Raw genomic sequence first — 19,873 nt, forward strand, 5'->3', positions numbered from 1 at the left:
CTTCTGGTATGAAAGGTGTTCTTACTCATTTGCAAACCATATTATTTGTGCATTTAAGGCTTTGACCTTCACAAAGGGAAACATCCCAACTGTGCATTGCTCTAAGGTTTTTGAGGTAGCCTCAAGCAGCTTCCTAAACATAAGCAAAAAATCAGCCTGGTTATAACATCATGGAAATTTTTGAAGCGCAGACACTCATCATGATAGTCCCCCTAGACATGGCCCAAAGGAGAATCCAATATTTATGCAAATGTGTTAATTTATCTCCAAATTTTTTTAGAAGTTTTCATCTTCAATAAAACAGATCTTTTGCTAAGCTGATTGAAATCACAGCCCATCTAAAATATTCCTGACATTACAACAATATCAGGTGAATGTGGCTGACATTACGATAGGGAAATGTCTAGTAATATATTGTAGCTGGTAAAATTCATTTTCCTTAAGCTACTCTGAGGAGTGTATATAACTTCAAAGTTAGCAGAACCCAGAGCCAAACAGTCAATCATATATTTTTATACTTGGTAATACAAAAGCCCATGTTTCTCTAACCTTTTGAGTCAACAACACTATATACCACATGACTGGTTATTTGTGGCAACCTTTCAAGAGCCCTTGAAAAAAATACAAAGCAGGTGGGTGATCTGCATTAGCCCTGGGCAGTGCAACTGAATTCTGGGATTTTGGATCTTCTGATAAAATTTGAGAGACTAGTTAATAGAGGAACAAAAAACTAATATTTTAAATTAGATTGCACACACATAGGTGTAAAGTGGGATACTTGTTATGGCTCATTCTGTCTTTCAGCTCTACCTCTTCATCCATGCCTTTAACAACCACCATGTCATACTACACAGAGAAGCCACTGAAATCCACAAGTATGCAGACAATTTCAACAGAAAGGTGGAAACCATGAAAATGAATAAAATCTGGCTACCAGTATTAAAAAAAAAAACCTCTAAAATCAGGACAGTAAATCAAGAACACCACTAAAAAAACAGGGGAATTCCAGACATGAAACATTCAGGGCCAGCTAACACCTCCCAACAAAGGATTCCCCCAGGCAGGAATCAGCCAGGAATCGAAGCTGCAAGGCTTTTCAATGCTAAGGGGAATTCCAGAAATGAAACATTCAGGGCCAGCTAACACCTCCCAACAAAGGATTCCCCCAGGCAGAAATCAGCCAGGCATAGAAGCTGCAAGGCTTTTCAATGCTAATCAAGGTGGTCAATTGCAACATTCTCACTTGCTTCAAACAGACAAGAGTTCTTTCTCCCACCCTGGACATTCCACAGATATATACACCCCAATTGCATAGTTTCCAGCTCGCAACCTCAGAGGATGCCTGCCACAGATGCAGGCGACACGTCAGGAGATAATGCTTCTGGAACATGGCCATACAGCCCAGAAAACCCATACCAACTCAGATTTCTTGCTTATCTTTGGTTTTTTTATTCTCTGTTTAAATATGCAATAAAACTTACCATACAAAAACTTTTAAAAGAAAGTAAGAAAATACAAGACAGATGGAAACATGAAGAAAAAGATGACTTTCAATCTTCCTTCTGGCAGTTATGGATGCATACATACATTGCTCTTCCCATAACAAAAACAATTGTCACTTCTTCCAATAGATTATAGAACTCTTATTATCAACCTCAAAACCACCAGTTCTTTTCAGATTTTGTTTTTTCCCAAGCCTTAACAAAAACAACATCAACAAATGTTCTCTAATCAAATCAATTAACATATTTATTTCTACTACATTTATAAACTCCAATTGGCTTTCCCACAAACAACCGACTTCCCTTTATTTATTCTAAACAATTATTTCTTGATTTATTCTAAAATGGATAATGCCCTGTTCTCCGATTTAAAGTTACAAAATATTACAAATCAGTGACTGTGTCTACACTCACACAATTAATCTGGAGTAAGTCATTCTGGAGCTACCCAGTGCAACTAGGGAGCATTCCTGGAGGCTTTAGGTGCATTGGACTGCCACCATATCACTGGCCACAAGCAGGTACCTAGCAGAGACTTGATGACAACATCGCATTTCCTCATCATATGAATGGGGCCTTGGTGTGACCTCACCAGAAGCGATTGTGTTGTAGATGACGGGAGAGATAACACCAAGAGAGATCCTTTTGTTGAGGCTGGAAAGGATTTTATTTTATTCAGCTGAAGACTCTGGAAGTAGAATCTCTTCCTAAAGAAAACCAGAAATCCTGTAGCAAGTCACAGATCCCAAGAGAGCTCCATCAAGAGGCCACTATTGGCCTGTCAAGCTGTTCTAGGAACCAATTCACACTGGAATGTATAGAAAACAGCCCCCCCCCCCTTCTCCCAGCTTGTCCTGTCAGCTTGTGCATCCCTAAAATCTAACACAAAGAGAGTCTGATTTTTCTACATTTCACTGCTTCTAATGTGCATACAATATATGTCGAAAAATCCATATTTTTCAGTTCCTCATCAACTGCAGAGTGAAAAATCTAAGATCAATTCAGTCTCAGGGCCCATCTATGCTGCCATTACAATGCAGGCTGAACTGCATTATATCACCATCCAATGCAATTCAATGCAGTTAAACTGCATTCTGAAACTGCATTTATATGGCAGTGTAGATAGGGCCTCAATAGTTCCACAACCATCTGGTTATGTCTTGCAATATGAAATGGCAACCAATGTAGAATTGGTTTTGTTGCCTTTTGCAAATGACTGGCCTGGGGTACACACTGAAATTTACTAGGAAGCCAAATTGTGACAGTACTAAGGGTGGTCCTAAGGTCTTTTGTGCAAGTAGAATTTTTTTTAGGAGCAAAGCCAATTGAACTAATGTGAAATTAATATCAATTTGCTGTGTAGTGTAGACATTTTTATTATAAACGAAAACCCTCACAGAGTCAATGGGCCTCCTCTAGAAAAAGGTTGGGTTTTTCCCCCAAAGTGAGGGTCTCTTGTGCATTAATAAGAAAGCAAAGAGGAGGAGAAGCATATATGCAGGTGACAAAGACATACTACTAGAGAACTGCCTCTGTTTCTTTAGGTAGGCTCTAAGGGTGCTTCCAGACAGTGCCGAAATGTGTGATTAATATGAAAGACAAACAAACTCAGGACCTCAAAGCAGCTCCCCACACAGACCTGCTGGTTCTGAGCTTTCTTCCCCTGCCATCCTCACAGCCCTTCTGTGTCTTGGGATAACATGAAGGGCGGCGGATGGGGGACATCTGCCTGAAGTTTTTTTTTAACCACTCAATTATGCACTGATGCTTATATGCACACAAGCGAATATATTCATACTAATATAGAGAGATTCCTATGTTCACATATATGCATCAGTGCATAATTGCGGGAATTTTTTTAAAATGCCATCGGATTTACCTCTTTTCTAATTGCTTATTTAATATTATAAAGTTTAAAATAAACACCTTCAGAGACCTCTAATAGCTATCTGCTTCTCCTCTCTTGAAGCCAGTTTGAAATCAGCTATGGGAACCCGGACAAAAACCTGCACGGGTGGGAAGCAGTCTCCACGGGGGTTAAAGAGGGAAATCCCAAACTCTACATGACTGCAGGACCACGCAGTCATAGGAAAATCCACTTTTTTTGCCTGGAAACGGGATAAAGAAAGACCTTTTTGAATAGGGTTTCCCCTCCATTGCTGCAAATGAACACACATTTAGCACAAACATTATCTGGCCACCCCCATCTCCCCCTCTTTTAACCCATTCTCTTGCAAATTATAGGTACAAATTATAGTGCCCTTAGTGTATGAGGCAAAGAAACATTGAGAGCAGAATCTGTAAAAGATCCCTCTGGCTGGATTTGTGGCTTTTGCTGGCACTGTTGTTATTGTTCTCAATGTGAATAATTCACATAGTGCAGCAGGAATGAAAGCTGCTTTCTGCAGAATCTGCTTTCATTCTATGGGCAGAACTAAAAATGCTATATTTGCACTAGTGATCATGCTTCCCCTAAATCCATACCTTTGTCTGTCTGTATCCTTCTCTTTCCCCCACACTCTCCACACATGCATATGCAAACAAAATTGCATGTGTATGCTATATTAATTAATCATAACAGCTTTCTTAGACCACTCCCAAGCTTTTACCCAGTTGTAGTTATATTCAAAGACATCCATAACATTTTAGTAGCTGGATAGGCACTCTCTCATGAAAGATTTACCCAGACTTCAGGGAAGTGGCTGGAACTCTTAAGTAGCAAGTCGGGTTTTATGAACACGGTAAAAACAAATTTAAGGAAGTCTTTCCATGGCAATATCAGGACAGTAACTTATCAGAGACAGGAACAAGAAAATGGGAAGATATAGTGCTTATATGAGCCTTCCGTTCTTCTGGATAAGGGCAATGGAATAAGCCCATCCATGCATGAGGAAATATCATATACAACAGTGAAATAGATGGCAATCCTAAAAGAGAATTAGGAAGAACATGAAGAGTGGCAGCAACAGAACCATGTTCCTTCTAGAGATAAGGAAGTTAGTTTTGAAAGTCCAACTATGTACATTTTAAAGTTTACTATGTCTGCACTGAAAAAAGCACATTTATTTTAATGCTATTAATTCTAAATTGCTGTTTAGATTTATGTTGCGCCACTGCACTAAAAGGCTATGAATCGGAAGGGCAACTATGAAGGAACTAGACAAGATGCTCTAAGGCAGTGGTTCTCAACTTGTGGGTCCCCAGGTGTTTTGTCCTACCACTCCCAGAAATTCTAGCCAGTTTACCAGCTGTTAGGATTTTGGGAGTTGAAGGCCAAAACAACTGGGGACCCACAAGTTGAGAAACACTGCTCTAAAGTAAAGATGTATAATCGCATACCAGAGTCAGGATTGTCTAGGCCAGTGGTTCTCAAACTTCCTAATGCCATGACCCCTTAATACAGTTCCTTAGGTTCTGGTGACCCCCAACCATAACTTTATTTTCATTTCTACTTCATAATTGTAATTTTGCTACTGTTATGAATCGTAATGTAAATATCTGATATGCAGGATATATTTTCATTCACTGGACCAAATTTGGCACAAATACCTGATACATTTGAATACTGGTGGGGTTGGAGGGGGGAATGATTTTGTCATTTGGGAGTTATGGTTGCTGGGATTTATAGCTCACCTACAATCAAAGAACGTTCTGAACTCCACCAACAATGGAACTTATAAAGGAAATGGGGCAGGGGGGAATCTTTTTTAATAATAATATCCCACCGCTGCCACCAATATAAAGGAATGAGCAAAGCGGGGAGGCTAAATATAACAGATTTTCTTTTAAAATGGTAGCTGCCACCAACCTAAAATGTCTTTACGATTTTTGTTGTTAAATGTGTCTGAGGCAAACTTCTCCCATTCCCTGCCCACACTGTTTCTACCCTTGACTCCCAAACTGATGTTCACTATGAGGCTTTTCTGTGGTATTTTATTGTTGTATTGCTGGAACTTTTATTAAGGCTTCTTAGTGGAAAATATACACTGTGGAGGCTCTTGAAAGTTGAAAATAGAATAAAAAATTATTTTCTTAAAAACAGGTAAATTATTACTTCAGAGAGGTTCATAAGCGTAATTGGTTACAGACATTCTTCAGCTTAACTTAGTTGTATGTTTCAGATTTACTTCACTTAGTTTCAAACAGTTCCAACCAACCAATTAACTATTGGTCACAAAAAACCCTCACTCTATTTGCTGAGAATAGTCACGAGTTCCCCTGGGTTGTTAATTAACTCTAACCTAGAGTCCTTCTATTAACCAGCCCAGTAGTGAGAGACAATCCCTTGAGTTATCTTTCCCCCCCAAGAGATCCAAACTGCCTGACTTGGCCTGTCAGCTTCCACAGCTTTCAGTTCTCTCTCTCTCTCACACACACACACACTCCCAACTCCAAAACCAAACTGCTTTCTTCAAACCCTCAAACAGAACTCTCTTCTTCAAACCCCAAAACAGAACTGCCTGGAGATTTTTTTTCCTGCACTCTAAGACTTGGCTCCTCCCATCTGCTCTGGTTGGCCAATCCTAGGAGTCTCTCTCTAAGTTCCTCCCCCTTTCTAACCACACTCAAGATGGCTGCCTGGCATTCCTCAACAAAATGGATGCCTGCCTCACTCACTGTTATGAAGGCTTCATCCCAGGCCTAATAGATAAGGTTCACTACAGAACTGAACCAAACTTGGCACACAGAACTCCCATGACCAACAGAAAATACTAGAAGAGTTTGGCAGGCAGAGATCGTCAGCTTTCTCTGCCAAAAGTGTTCCTATGACTATCAGAAATATGTGTTTTCTGATGATATTTGGCGACCCCTCAGACACCCCCCTCGTGACACCCCACTCCCCAAGGGGTCCCGATCCCCAGGTTAAGAAATGCTGGTCTAGGCAATCATACAAACAAGGTCAGTGAAAAATAATTTATGTTCCAGGTGGTAATAGTGGAACTATGTGAAGGTTATTTCATTTTCTGCAGGACAAGGTATTTGAGCCTTTCTATCCTGGTCCAAAGACTGGAATTTGTTTCCTTTGTTCTGTGCTCTGAATTTAATAGAAACCAGTCTCTAAGACATGAGCTCGCCCTACTCCTTCAATTGAATAGCTCAATTTTCACTCCAATGTCTTCATTAAGTGCTGTAAAAAGAAATAAGAAGGAAGTCAGATGGTTGATAGATAGATGGATAGATAAACAATTTAACTGAATTTGTCTTTTCCTATTTACCAGAGACAGTTTCTACTTTTTAAGGCCCCTTCCACACAGCAGTATACAATCCACATTGAATTGAATTATATGGCAGTGTGGACTCAGATAACCCAGTTCAAAACAGATATTCTGGATTATCTGTGTTGATATTCGGGATTATATGGTCGTGTGGAAGGGCCCTAATATAATTGGGAAGTGCAACAACTATGAATAGGTAGTGAAGCAGAAAGGAGAATAGATAATTTTTGTAAGATCTCCCACCACTCCAGAGCCCCAAATGCCTGACTAATAGAAGAAAGAATTCCTCCATGTCTCCACCAAGTGATAAATCTCATTCAGATTATTAGCCTCATTAGCAAAAAAATATTTTCAATTGCTCATTTGAAGAAGGGATAGCAAAATTTGTTAGGCTAAGACTTCATTCACTGTTATTCTGTATAATGCTTCTTTTTCTTTAATGTTATTGTGGAGAGAAGCATACTTGTTTTTTAAATCCAGATCAATATTTGCGGGTGCTGTATCTATTCTGATGCATTCAACTATTGGTGAAGTCAGGAAGAAAAATAAAAACCCCCAACTAGAAATCAATAATCTCTGGATGAGAAATCAGCTTCATGATTTCTCATCCAGAACTTGAGATCTGACCCAAAGCACCAAGTTCTGTTTAACTGAGAATCGGTGCCTTCTGATGGAAAGAGAGGGTCTTTTTTCCAGAGCATCAGTCAAAAGTCAATATCCAGGAAATGATGCAGCCTGTGAATATGGGAGGTTTCCACCTTTAGCTGGACAGGTTTCCTGTTTGGCTGGTGACACAAGGTCCCTCCCAGTGTCCTGACATTGGAAAGGAAACAGGAAGCTGCTGCTAAGCCTGAGATTAGTTTAAGGCATACACCATTTATTCTGATTTCAAAGTCCAGTGTTATAGTCTGTATTCCAACAAAGGGGCAAGTTCCTGCTATTACTCAGGTCCCATTTTATTTCATTAGTTTTGTTGTCACATTTTTAAATGCACAAAACAGATGTGCAATCAAGTCAATGGAAATGAGACTTCTGTGTGCAACTGAGTGCACTGGATTTAGGTGTGAAGGGATCATTTGCATGTGCAACATTGACACAAGGCCATGTCATATACTTTCTTAGGACCTCATCAGATGTAAAGTGGGGGACAGTGGGGGGGAAATAGTGGGGCAGCATAGGGAACTCATTTGTCTGTGTTCCCTACTATTGGGGCCTGCCTTCCCATGACATTTCCCCACTGTCCCCCTCTTCGTCTTCAGCACCTCTGCCTTTTTTTGGAAGAGGAGTCAGATGTATACGCCTGCTCCTCTGGGCTCTGCTGTCACAACGTTGCCAACACAGAGCCCCACCAGAAATAGCCCAGCATCATGTAATGGACTCCGGGGACTCCATAAAAGAAAATGGGTTTCCCTGGAACTACAAAGACAAGTATCCACTATTACAATAATACAGAAATCATTAAACCTAAATTTAGTTCAATACAACAATATGAAAACAGATACAAGAGGCGTTGCTAAACAATCAAGCAACATTCACAGTAAAAACAATATTTTTCTCTTGAAGGATGAATTTACTCCTCTTATAACAATAAATGTTCTTTAGTTCTTTAATTATTCAAAATATACAAACTGAGTCCTCTTCTTATATATAATGATTGTTCTTGTTTCTTTAATATGGATAGTAGACTCCAAAACCACAACCGGTTTCAACTCAAAAGAGTCTTCATCAAGTGGATTATAGTCCTTTTTCAGTTGTTTTTTTGAGGGGTTTTTTAATGTGGATCCTATAGGGAACATATATAGTGGCTACCAGTTATTTACAATACATATAGTTACATGAGACATACACGATACACAACAAAGATAATGTAAAAGTCATACCCACAGAAAGATCTAAGTTTTAACACGCATACTCTACAAACAGTTTGATTCCAATGCGAGTATGAAGCTGAGTAACTAATTTCACTCTTAAATGGCGAGCACAATGATCAGGTGGTTGTAAAGTAATGTAGTTGCTGTTACTCCAGAGTCACATTTAAAGGAAGACTATCAATCTTTAAAAGAAACAATCACAAGAGTTGGTATTGTTCAACCCCTTCGGATGTTCCGTTTGGAGTGTGAAAATCCAAAAAGATTCACACTGTAGGAGCTTCGTCGGGACTCCATGCCAGCAGCACAGAAAAGCAGGGAGAAGATGCTTCTCTGCCTTCATCTGATGAGGCCGTCCTCTTTCACACTCCATCTTACCCACAACATGAACTGTTAGCAATGCATTGTTTACACTGAGCTACACTGAAGGGTATCTGTAACCAATTTTGCCCCTGCCTAAGCCCCCTCCCCACCTGTGACATTGGTTTAATGGACTGAATTATCACTGCTATTTGTATATGGATATGGCACAACGGGTTAAACTGCTGAGCTGCTGAATTTTCTGACCGAAAGGTCGGCAGTTCAAATCCAGGGAGCGAAAGCAGCTCCCGCTGTTAGCCCCAGATTCTGCCAACCTACAGTTTGAAAACATGCAATAGGTACCACTCCGGTGGGAAGATAGCAGCACTCCATGCAGCCATGCCGGCCACATGATCTTGGAGGCGTCTATGGACAACGCCGGGTCTTCAACTTAGAAAAAGAGATGAGCACCAACCCCCAGAGTTGGACACGACTAGACTTAATGTCAGGGGAAAACCTTTACCTTTACCTTAATCAAACATTTAAATAAGCTGCATTAAAAAAGGACTTTAGATAAAAACAGCAAGAACTTCTTGCTACTGCCTTTTCTAAATAACTGCTTCATGAAAATTTGGATCAATGGAAAAATCTATAAGGAGCCCACACTGCTTCTACCCAGGAGTTCATTTCAAAATTGGCTTCTGCCTTCTGAGCCTATGTAAACAATAAGATGCCATTTTCCCATCACCGAAGCTTAAGAACTCCTGTCATTTTGAATCTGGTTGTCAGAGGTACAAAGGCATGTTTGCTTCACACGGTATAATGTTATTACAGTGTAGTAGCAGGGATTATTACACTTTACATTTCATAGGTGTTCATGAGATTGAACCGAAGCCTAACAATGAAAAGGTCCAGATGGATCTTTTGTGTGATTATTGGGAAAAGCTCCCTTTTACAGCGCTGCTGGGGCCGTGCCATCAAAATATAGGAGCCCTGCCAATTCAGACCAAAGGTTTGCAACTTCTCCCCATATAACCAAGCAGGAGCCTCCGGTGGCCAAGGGGATAAAAGCCTCGTGACTTGAAGGTTGGGTTGCTGACCTGAAAGCTGCCAGGTTCGAATCCCACCCGGGGAGAGCGCAGATGAGCTCCCTCTATCAGCTCCAGCTCCATGCGGGGACATGAGAGAAGCCTCCCACAAGGATGGTAAAACATCAAAAAAACATCCGGGCGTCCCCTGGGCAACGTCCTTGCAGACGGCCAATTCTCTCACTCCAGAAGCAATTTCGATTGCTCCTGACACGAAGAAAAAAAAAACCAAGCAGGTGAAGTGTGCCAAGGCAGGTGACACCTCCCTGTTTTCTCCTCCAGTTTATAATTTGCATGAAATGCAAATGAATTTGCATTTGCAGTTTATAATTATCATGTGATAAGATACTTAATTGTTATGGATTATTGATGATAAATGGAAGCTCTTACGTGTCCACGATCCAGAGTCACCAGCAGAACAATAGCATGCCACTCAGGTTTGCAGAACAAAAATACAGGAACTTTACTGATTCCAAGAGATCAAAAACAGTAGTATGATCAATAGATCAGTAGATCCCTCTGATCACTTACAGAAGTCTACAGTCATAAACGATCCTTTCTCAATCCACAAATCTGCTTCAGAGAAGAATACAGTCCTGATTCTTCTCCCTCTTTTCTCAGCAGCATACAGGCCTCAAAATACTAAGGCCTCTCTGAGTACACACTGCTTTCTAGCAGTACTCAGCCAGAACTGAAAAACTTGTCCAGACTGTTTCTGCAGCAGCAGAACAAAAACAGTTTCAAATCAATCCCCAGATCTTTGCAGGCTCATCCAATCAGCTTCATGCACTTCATTTTCCAGTTAACACACACAGGACAGTGCCTTTGCAAACCATGACATAAGTCTGAAACTGCTCTTGATCCTTCTGACCACATTGTGGAGGGGAAGAGGCAATGGTCTCCCAAAGAATTGCAATACAAATAATCATTACTGCTCAAAATAAAGTCATCCCCTTTCCCCATATCACCCAAATGTACATTTTCATGGTAATTCTTAGAAATCTGTGAAACTATGAGATTTTCTAAACTTGCTTAAACATGTATGAATTGCTAGGAAACAAGTTTCACACCCCCAAGTCATTAGCAGTAATAGCAGTCTCCCCTTTGCAACATAGACACCCTACACACACATACCTTCTCTTCTACCGCTGAACTGTGGTATAAGCTCAGATCACAAGAGAATTGCTCTAGCAGCATGATTTCAATGTTACTCATCATAAGCTATCACTTATGGCCAAGTATGATTGGTTTCCAGGAGTAGAGTCTTAGCAGTGGGTCCATAAGTGACTGTAGAAACTTATTCTGGATTTGCATAATTTTCCACAGTAGGGACATACATTTCCAGTTGGAAGGTGGTCTCAACAAGGATTTGCTTGGCTTGTTTGGAGGTTCTAGCAGGGGAACGCAGCTATCGTATACCCGGGACTGAAGACTGGAGACCTCGGTACACTCCTTCTATACCTGGGACGTCGTCCTCTTCCACCGAGCGCGCAGCTTCAGGAGGGACGCACATGGAGCGGTGAGGGAGGAAGGGGACACCCGCCTAGCCAGCCAGATCAGCCGAATCAACCCTGGCGATCAATGGGGTGACAGATGTCGCAGCCACGGGTTGAGAACCACTGATGTAGACTTTTGTGGAGAGGTGGCTGCCTAGCAGTGGAAATGTTTCAATGTTAACCTTATATATGAATAGATTAACTGACCTGGAACTAACCATTAACATCAGACAAAGCTTTTGCGGAATGTTTACATGCAGATGTGCATTAACCATGACTGGAGTTATGTTAACTTTCATCCCGTCATTTCCCCTCTACAATAAGTGTTAAAACTGAACTTGTCACCTTGTCATACCCAAAAGTTTTGCATTTGTGTTGCAATTAACAAATACAATCTGCTCATTAATGTCTACAAAGGTCGTTCCTATGCATTTCACTCTGCATATCTGATGAAGAAGTCTTAGACTGTGTCTGTATGAAAAAAATAATCATATTCACCCCAGATCCAACGCTGCCAGTCATCACAGGGCATGGTGACTTCCGGTAAATATCTGGAGTCTTTTGCCCTTTGCACTAGGTAAAGTCAGGGAATACCCATGGAATCTACAGGAATCTCTGGAGTATCCATGGGCTTGTGACTATCTATAGAACTGGGTCAAATCCATTTCGACCCAATATGTTGTCTAAATGCACACTGTGGCCACTACTGCCATCATCCTAGCCCTGCCCTGATGAGAAAAGTGCCTGGCAATCACAGTTGCATCTTCTAAGGTCAAAATAGGGCACTCACATGAAGAAAAAAGAGGAGGGGATTGCTCTAGCTTCTCTTTGCCAATCATACAGGCACCCACACATGACAAGGTGGATGGACCAGCTGGACACCAATGCATCATTGCAAAGGGTTCAGCTGAGTGCATGTGGTCACTGTCATGGTTGATTTGGGGTCACTTCAAAACATAAAGCTCTGGACACAGCCCTAGATTTAATGGCTGGTGTAAAAGAGAACTTAGTCTGCAGTTTATGCTATCAGCTTGCATAATTGCATATTCGTTTCAGGCTACTAACAAAACAACAATGTTTTAACCAATGCTAAAAAAAACATATAAGCATATAGGATCAAGGTTGTATATTTAACAGAACAGATTCCTGCAAAATTCTGTGGTCTTTCATAACAATTTTATTTGGATTTTCCCCATGTATACGTCTTATAGAGATAATCTTTTACACCACATTTCCACCTTACTCTTATTTTTTTGTGGCTGAGACCTGCCCAAATTTGATTTTGGAGAATTTTCTGCACAATAATTATGAGAAGGAAAATGTACATAGGACTTAATATTTCCATACTACTTGCCTGAAATATCTGACATTCTGACTAGTATTAACTACTTCTTAATGTTATATTTTGCTGAAGTTGGAATCCAGGGGTAGGCATAACATTAATTCAATTAATGCTTCACTTGTCCCCTTTGGGTTAATTGCTGTGGTTGAGTTTCTGTTGCCTTAGGCTGTAATTCCAAACACACTTTCAAGGAAATGAGTCTACTGAAGATGCTAAGACTTAATTTCTGTGTAAACTAGCATATGATTATCCTGTTAGCTGTTGTGCCATCAGCTGTTAATACATATTCTGTTATTAATGAATATGTAGACCTCATTATATTTATTCAAGTCCAGTTGCAGACTTGACAGGTGATTGGTCTTAAACTCACTTGACATACAGACATTGTTTCATAACTTATACCCATTGCAGGATTTATTTATGTCCATTACAATATGGATGGAGTATGGATTGGGATTATTTATCGTGTTAGAAGCAAGTTGAGAGCACAGTTATAATGTATTTTAAAAACACAAACAAAGTTGAAAACTTGGCATTATACTAAGTGTCCTTTGACCAGAAGCTCGTCATTTGAAGTGCCTCAGGTGTTGCTGTAAGAAGGTCCTCCATTGTGAATGGGACCGGGCTCAAGCTGCATTGTAGTAAGTTGTCTGTGGTTTGCTCTTCTCCACACTCGCATGTCATGGACTCCACTTTATAGCCCCATTTTTGAAGATTGTCTCTGCATCTCATGGCAGACTGGGATGACTGAGATACTGTTGTCCCACAAAGTATCCCAGGTCCCATTCCCTGTTCTTCTGGGGTTAGGCACTTGGATGCATTAAAACAGAGGTTCCCAAACTAAGTAGGGGTCCTGTAAGCCGGATGCAGCTCTCCAATGTCATTTACCTGGCCCCCACCTTAAACTATAGATTTAGGATCACCTTAACTCTAAAACGACTTGAAGGCACACAACAACAATCCTAATTAACTTGAGTATCTCATCAGCCAAAAGCAGGCCCACACTTCCTGTTGAAATACTTATAATAACTTATAATAATAACTTTATTTTTATACCCCTCCCCATCTCCCCAGTGGGGACTCGGAGCGGCTTACATGGGGACCAAGCCCAAAATATACAGCAATAAAACGATAAAACAATTATTCCAACAGTAAAACATCAATATCAATAAAACCATCATAAAAATCAACATTCAGCATAAAATGTTAAGAACAGGAGACTTGTAAGTTTATGTTGGTTAAAATTGTTTCTTGATTTCAAACATTGTATTGTTCTTTCATATTTTTTTTTGCACTACAAATAAGAAATGTGCAGCATGCACAAGAATTTGTTCTTTTTTTTTTCAAAACTAAAATCAGCTCCCCCAACAGTCTGAGGGACCGTGAACTGGCCCTCTGCTTAAAACATTTGAGGACCCCTGCATTAAATAATGGCTTATGCTTCCTTTCTTTCTGCTGGATTAGCCCATTTGGAACAACAAGCTCTTATTTTCCTGTCACCTTTGTTTACAGTGAGTTACACTTGGGAGGCATTAAAACTTATGACTTTTGACTGGGTCAGGGGACTCACTGTGGCAAGGTTCACTTATCCCTACTTTCCCACATTTCCTTATTTTTAAACTTTGATATAGCAGTGCATGTCGATCCATGTGACTTTCTGTCTCTGTACTGCAGAACATGAAAACAATACCCTCTTGGGCCCCAGAAGTCTAGGAAAGTCTTCATCCAGTTTTCTTTATGTCGAAAATTTTTTTTATGGGGAAGGGCATGGCATGTCTGCCATCTGAAACCTTACAGCCCAGGCTCAGGTTTTCTAAGAATTGGGTCTTTTATAACCTGTTAAATGCACTCTTACATATTACATATGAGCAAATTAGCCGCAGACAGAGTACTAACAAACACATGTGCATATATGCATTCTCAGTACTGGGCTGAATAATTCCTGTTTGTGGGGTGGGAAAGAGCAACAGGAAGGAAGCCTATGCTGAACAATGGGAGGAAGTGAGGAACTGGAAAAAAAGACCCAGCAGCAGCAGAGTGAGCACATATGGCTTAGTGTGGAGCAGCTTGATTCATGGGAAAACACCATCGTCAACTATTAAACAAATAAGATTGCTGTGGATATCTTTTAGCCCTGCTGTGGTACCTGTGGCTGAATTCTAACATGAGCGAGGAGGAGGGTAAGGAAGGGTAAGCATTGTCTGTGTTATAGTAGTATCCATATATTCAGGTGATCTGGAAGCTGATCAAAACTTCAGAGCTTTCCTAACACTGTGGTGTGTGCAGTAGAGAGGAGGGTGCTACCAAAGGCGCATTGTGGAAGTGATCTAGAGTTATAGTTGACAGACTATCAGAGAAATCTTGTCTTTGCTGTAGTTCTACTACTGAACTAAAAAAAATCATATACAGTAGTTTTCAGCCTTCAACTGGCAATACAGGGATAGTCATACTGACCTAAAAACAGGGATGAACGGAAGGGAGGCAGATTGTGTGACAAAGTATATTCTACTGTGCTTTTAAAGCAGACCATGAAAGAATGAAGTAAGAAGATCTACTTTAGAACAGAGGAATTGCAGCAGATTTCAGGTTTCTCTTTTCAAGAGCATACAGTCATAAATTCACAAGCTGATGATCATTCTCCATTGTTTGTTCCAACATCTGATATTTAGGGAAGCACTGCAAATAATATAATAGCACGTTTGGAAACCCGCAGTTCTGATATCTGTAAAATTTGGAAAAAATTTCCAGTAGGAAAATAGTAGGAAAAAAGTTATGCACGCTGTTCCCTTCCTTTTGCCTGTATCTCCTTTCCTCCCCTGCCTCTTTCCTGAAATTTCATTAGTATAGAAAAACAAAGATTATGCTTTTGTTACTGGTATTTGCTTATCACATATGGTTTAGCCAAAACTATCTTGTGATAGGCAAGATTTGAGCCATTTGTCCCTCCCAGAAATCTGTGTCACACAGGCCCCTTCTACACTGCTCTATATCCCAGGATCCGATCCCCAGATTATCTGTTTATTCTGGATTATTTGGCAGTGGAGACATATAATCCAGTTAAAAGCAGATAATCTAGGATCAGATCCTGGTATATGGGGCAGTGTAGAAGGGGCCACACTCTACAAAAACGCTAAGAAATGAAGAAGACTTAATCCAGCAGGGAATGCTAAAGCAGTAGGCGAGGACTAGGAGCCACATCAGGCAAGTAAGACATTATGTTTTGACTTGTTGCCACTGTTTTTATGAGGATTTTGATTAATATGGCAAATCTGAGACTGCCTTAGGCAGAGGACCTGACAGCTTTAGATTTACAAGTGTATAAAAATTAAAGCCATTGGGTTCCACCTAGAACAGTGGTTCTCAACTGGGGTCCCCAGATGTTTTTGGCCGTCAACTCCCAGAAATCCTAACAGCTGGTAAATTGGCTGGGGTTTCTGGGAGTTGTAGGCCAAAACACCAGGGGGCCCAAAAATTGAGGACCACTGAATTTTAGCAGCAGAAAGCAGAGATTTTTTTTTGAGAGGATGACAGAATGTAGACAAGGGCATTGTTGACAAAGCAGTACGAAAATGAGAAGGTCTATTCCACCCAGATTCATGAGTCTAGCTAGCAGCTTGGATGCTGCATTACTTGCTGCCTGGGCTGTCTGTCTGTAGGAGGTTCTCGCTGTGTATATGACTCACAGTTCACTGACCTCTCTCATGCCCTCCGCCAGCATAGCAGTACTGTAATGCAGAATACAGCTGTGCCTTTTCAACCACAAACTCCCCCACATATTGGTGACTGTCAGGATTCCTCGCCTTGGGAGAATTTTCCTCTCAGTACAATATGATTGTTTCACTTCTTGCTTAGTCTGTATCTTTCTTCGTAGAGGAAGGGGGCGTTTTGAATGGCTGGCTTGAACCCCCACGGGGAAAGAAAAAGAGTGGGGGTTGATATCTTGGTCCAACAAAGATTGCAGTTGGTCCAGATAAATCGGTTTGATGACAGGACACAGCACAGGGCTTGCCTTTGTGAGAATGGAAGGGCTTTCCTTAAGTCTGTTGTCAGTTCTCTCAGCCTGAGGAAGAGAAGTGCTTCTGCGGGATCAGTACAGCTTTAATCGTTTTGTTTAAGCAGCTTCTGGCATGAATGAGACGCTAGCAATGGGAGCTAGACTACAGGAAGGACAGTTTGAATGGAGGCTATGTGATGTTTTTCACCTTCACAAACTGGAGACAAGCATGGGAAAGCATGAAGCAGAATAGGGAACCCAATAGGCTTCTCCATTGCGCTGATTTCCGGTATGGATGTTTTGCTGCTGCCTATCTCTACCAGACGTTTCACTGCTTTCTTTGCTTCCCACAGATGGTAAACTGAGACGGGTCCTTCCAACCCTGCCAAGGGGACATGCACCACCATTGCCATGTGGATTCTGAAATTGCACACTGGCTTTCTGTTATACATCTGGAGAGATATCAAGATACCTTCAAGCGATATGGATTTGCTTCAGTCAGAGATGTGATCTCACTCAGTAAAGAGGACTTACAGAAGCTTGGCATCACTGCTACTGGTCATCGCAAAAGGATTCTGAATTTAGTCCAACAAACCCAGCAGTTGGTGGGAAACAAAAGTGAGCTCATGGCAGGAGATATCTATAACAAGTCTGGCAGATGTACAGATGCTCTCAACAGGCCTAAAGCTGAAGAAAAGAATGACGTTGACAGAAACAGAGAAATCATAGCAGAAACGGTTTCTGGCCCTGGGATTCGACATGACTTAGCAGATCAGAACCAAAACCCACCATCAAATAAGAAGCCAACTTTTCAAGTGGCCAAGCCGATACCCAAACCCAGAACTGTGTTTCCTCATTCACATCGTACAGCAAAACCAGAGCAAGCTCCATGGTTGAAACCTCAAGCATCTGGACCTGCTCATAAACCTACTTCTTTGCCCAAACAAACTCTAGGAACATTTTTTACCTCAGAGGGTTTTGAGTCGAGTAAAAGTGCCACAAATGCTGAGAGCCTTGGGATTACAACAGATTCCCAACCTGGGATGGGAAATAAAGTCTCAAGCATCATCCTGCCAGCTCAATGTGGGGAAAGGATGAATAACTCAGAATCTGATCTGAAGTCTTTTGTATCTGTGAAAGAAATGAACAGTGAAGTCAACAGTGTGGATGCAACCTCCTCTTACCCCAGCCCTACTTGTTGTGCCTGTCAGGGCCAGCCAGTGGACACCAGTCCATCAGAGTCCTTTTGCACCATTTCCAGAGTACAGAGAGAGCCTTTGCCACTTTTGCCTGCCCTTAACAAGTCTTCCTCCCCAGAGGATAGCAATGGGGTGGTATCAGATGTTGCTGCACTCTTGTCGGTACCTACAAAAAGTGTGGATGTAAAGGAGACTCCAAGCCATCAATCAAGGACAGAGTCTTCTGGCCTAGCTGTACAAAACGGGATTGTGACCATGGAGAAGGAGGCCAAGTAAGTATTTGTAGTCTGCCAAATAGTATGCTTTACCATCTTTCTGGAAGCCACTAGAGCAGCTGTTCTCAGCTTGTGGTTCCCCAGGTGTTTTGGCCTACAACTCCCAGAAATTCCAGCCAGTTTACCAGCAGTTAGAATTTCTGGGAGTTGAAGGCCAAAACATCTGGAAACCCACAGGTTGAGAATCACTGCACTAGAGGGAGGTTGAGTAGATCAGGAAACAGGGTAATCTAGGTATGGCAGTCACATATAACTTCCCTGCTCAGCCATGTACTTCACTTCCTTAAGAATTACTGAATGAATCCCCTTTGTACCTTAACAGTCAGATAGTGTATCTCAGATATGTATGAGTTTAAGGCATGAGTGCTGAACATTTTTTGCCCTGGGGCTGCACTTTGTAATATCAAGACGGTTGTACATGCAGACACAATTTCTCCACACATCTAAGTGGGTCGCTTTCTTTACTAAAAAGTAACTGTCATCTTCTTATCTCCCAACAAGGGGAAAAACAATTTCCCCCCCAGCAATCCCAATACAGATTGCTCTTTCCTTGTTGCTAGCAGCAATCACTGTGGAGTTGTGAGAAGCAGTCAGTGGCAAATAGGTCAAGAAACCTATGGGGTCTGGTTAGCTTGCATTGTTAATAATCGGTATTCCACAATTGCACCAAAAGCTGCAGTCTCACATCTTCCTGATAAGTTTGGAAAGTGTGGCACCTGGAATACTTTGCATTCTGAGGGCAAGGGGGGGGGGGTTGATATTTTTCTATCTTGTTTGTTCTCAAAAAGTCATGGTGGGCAAGTTCTAGGGCTCACATATGTATATTATGGAGGGTGGAGTGGGAATCTAGATTTGACCTTTAGAACCTTTGCTACATGATCACAATGCAAAAGTATAAGAACATAAGGTGGCAGACTGCTTCTAAAAGGGGTGTTACCTTTCTCTGTATCCTACTTACAAGTTCTTTCTGTCTGTATCATGTCGGCTTGCCAGGCTTCATTTTTCCTTTTCATGTGGAAATTCATATGGCACATTATTTATTTGTTTTCTTAATGTACACATCTTACTTGCATTTTTCCCATTGACCAACCATGTCCTTGGTCATTTTCTTAAAAAAAAATACTTATATTTAGTTTTGTGTATACATTGAAAACAAAGATTGGGGCAGAAAGAGAAACCCTGATGCTTGTAGCAAAGGTAAAGGTTTCCCCAATATTAAGTCTAGTTGTGTCCAACTCTGGAGAATGGTGCTCATCTCCATTTCTAAGCCAAACAGCCAGCGTTGTCCGTAGGTCATGTGGCCGGCATGATTACCTGGAGCACTGTTACCTTCCCGCCAAAGTGGTATCTATTGATTTACTCACATTTGCATGTTTTTGAACTGCTAGGTTGGCAGAAGCTGGGGCTAGCAGCGGAAGCTCACCCCATTCCTCGGATTCAAACCGCCGACATTTTGGTCAGCAAGTTCGGCAGCTCAGTGGTTTAACCCACTGTGCCACCTGTGGCTCCTTGTAATTTCTTGCCTATCATAAAAAACAGAAAGAAAGACACTTTCATTAATAGACTCATAAACCATGAATTGGAGATGTATAT

General features: G+C 41.2%; 1 protein-coding gene across 3 annotated transcripts in view; it reads left to right on the forward strand.

Moving 5' to 3' along the window:
* Positions 1–14,771: 14,771 nt before the first annotated feature.
* Positions 14,772–19,873, forward strand: part of arap3 (ArfGAP with RhoGAP domain, ankyrin repeat and PH domain 3) — a 62,687-nt gene continuing 57,585 nt past the window's right edge. Inside the window, exons 1-2 of one of the 3 annotated variants that reach the window (XM_008108999.3) lie at positions 14,772–15,002; positions 17,160–18,277. In XM_008108999.3, coding sequence (XP_008107206.2) covers positions 17,202–18,277 — 1,076 coding nt within the window. In that variant the 5' untranslated portion in view covers positions 14,772–15,002; positions 17,160–17,201. Of the gene's footprint in view, positions 15,003–16,658; positions 18,278–19,873 lie in introns of those variants that run through there. The other 2 variants (XM_008109000.3, XM_016993037.2) reach the window with 2 other exon arrangements.

This window comes from Anolis carolinensis, chromosome 4 (genome assembly GCF_035594765.1).
Source record: "Anolis carolinensis isolate JA03-04 chromosome 4, rAnoCar3.1.pri, whole genome shotgun sequence".
In the NCBI taxonomy this organism is placed as follows: Eukaryota; Metazoa; Chordata; class Lepidosauria; order Squamata; family Dactyloidae; genus Anolis; species Anolis carolinensis.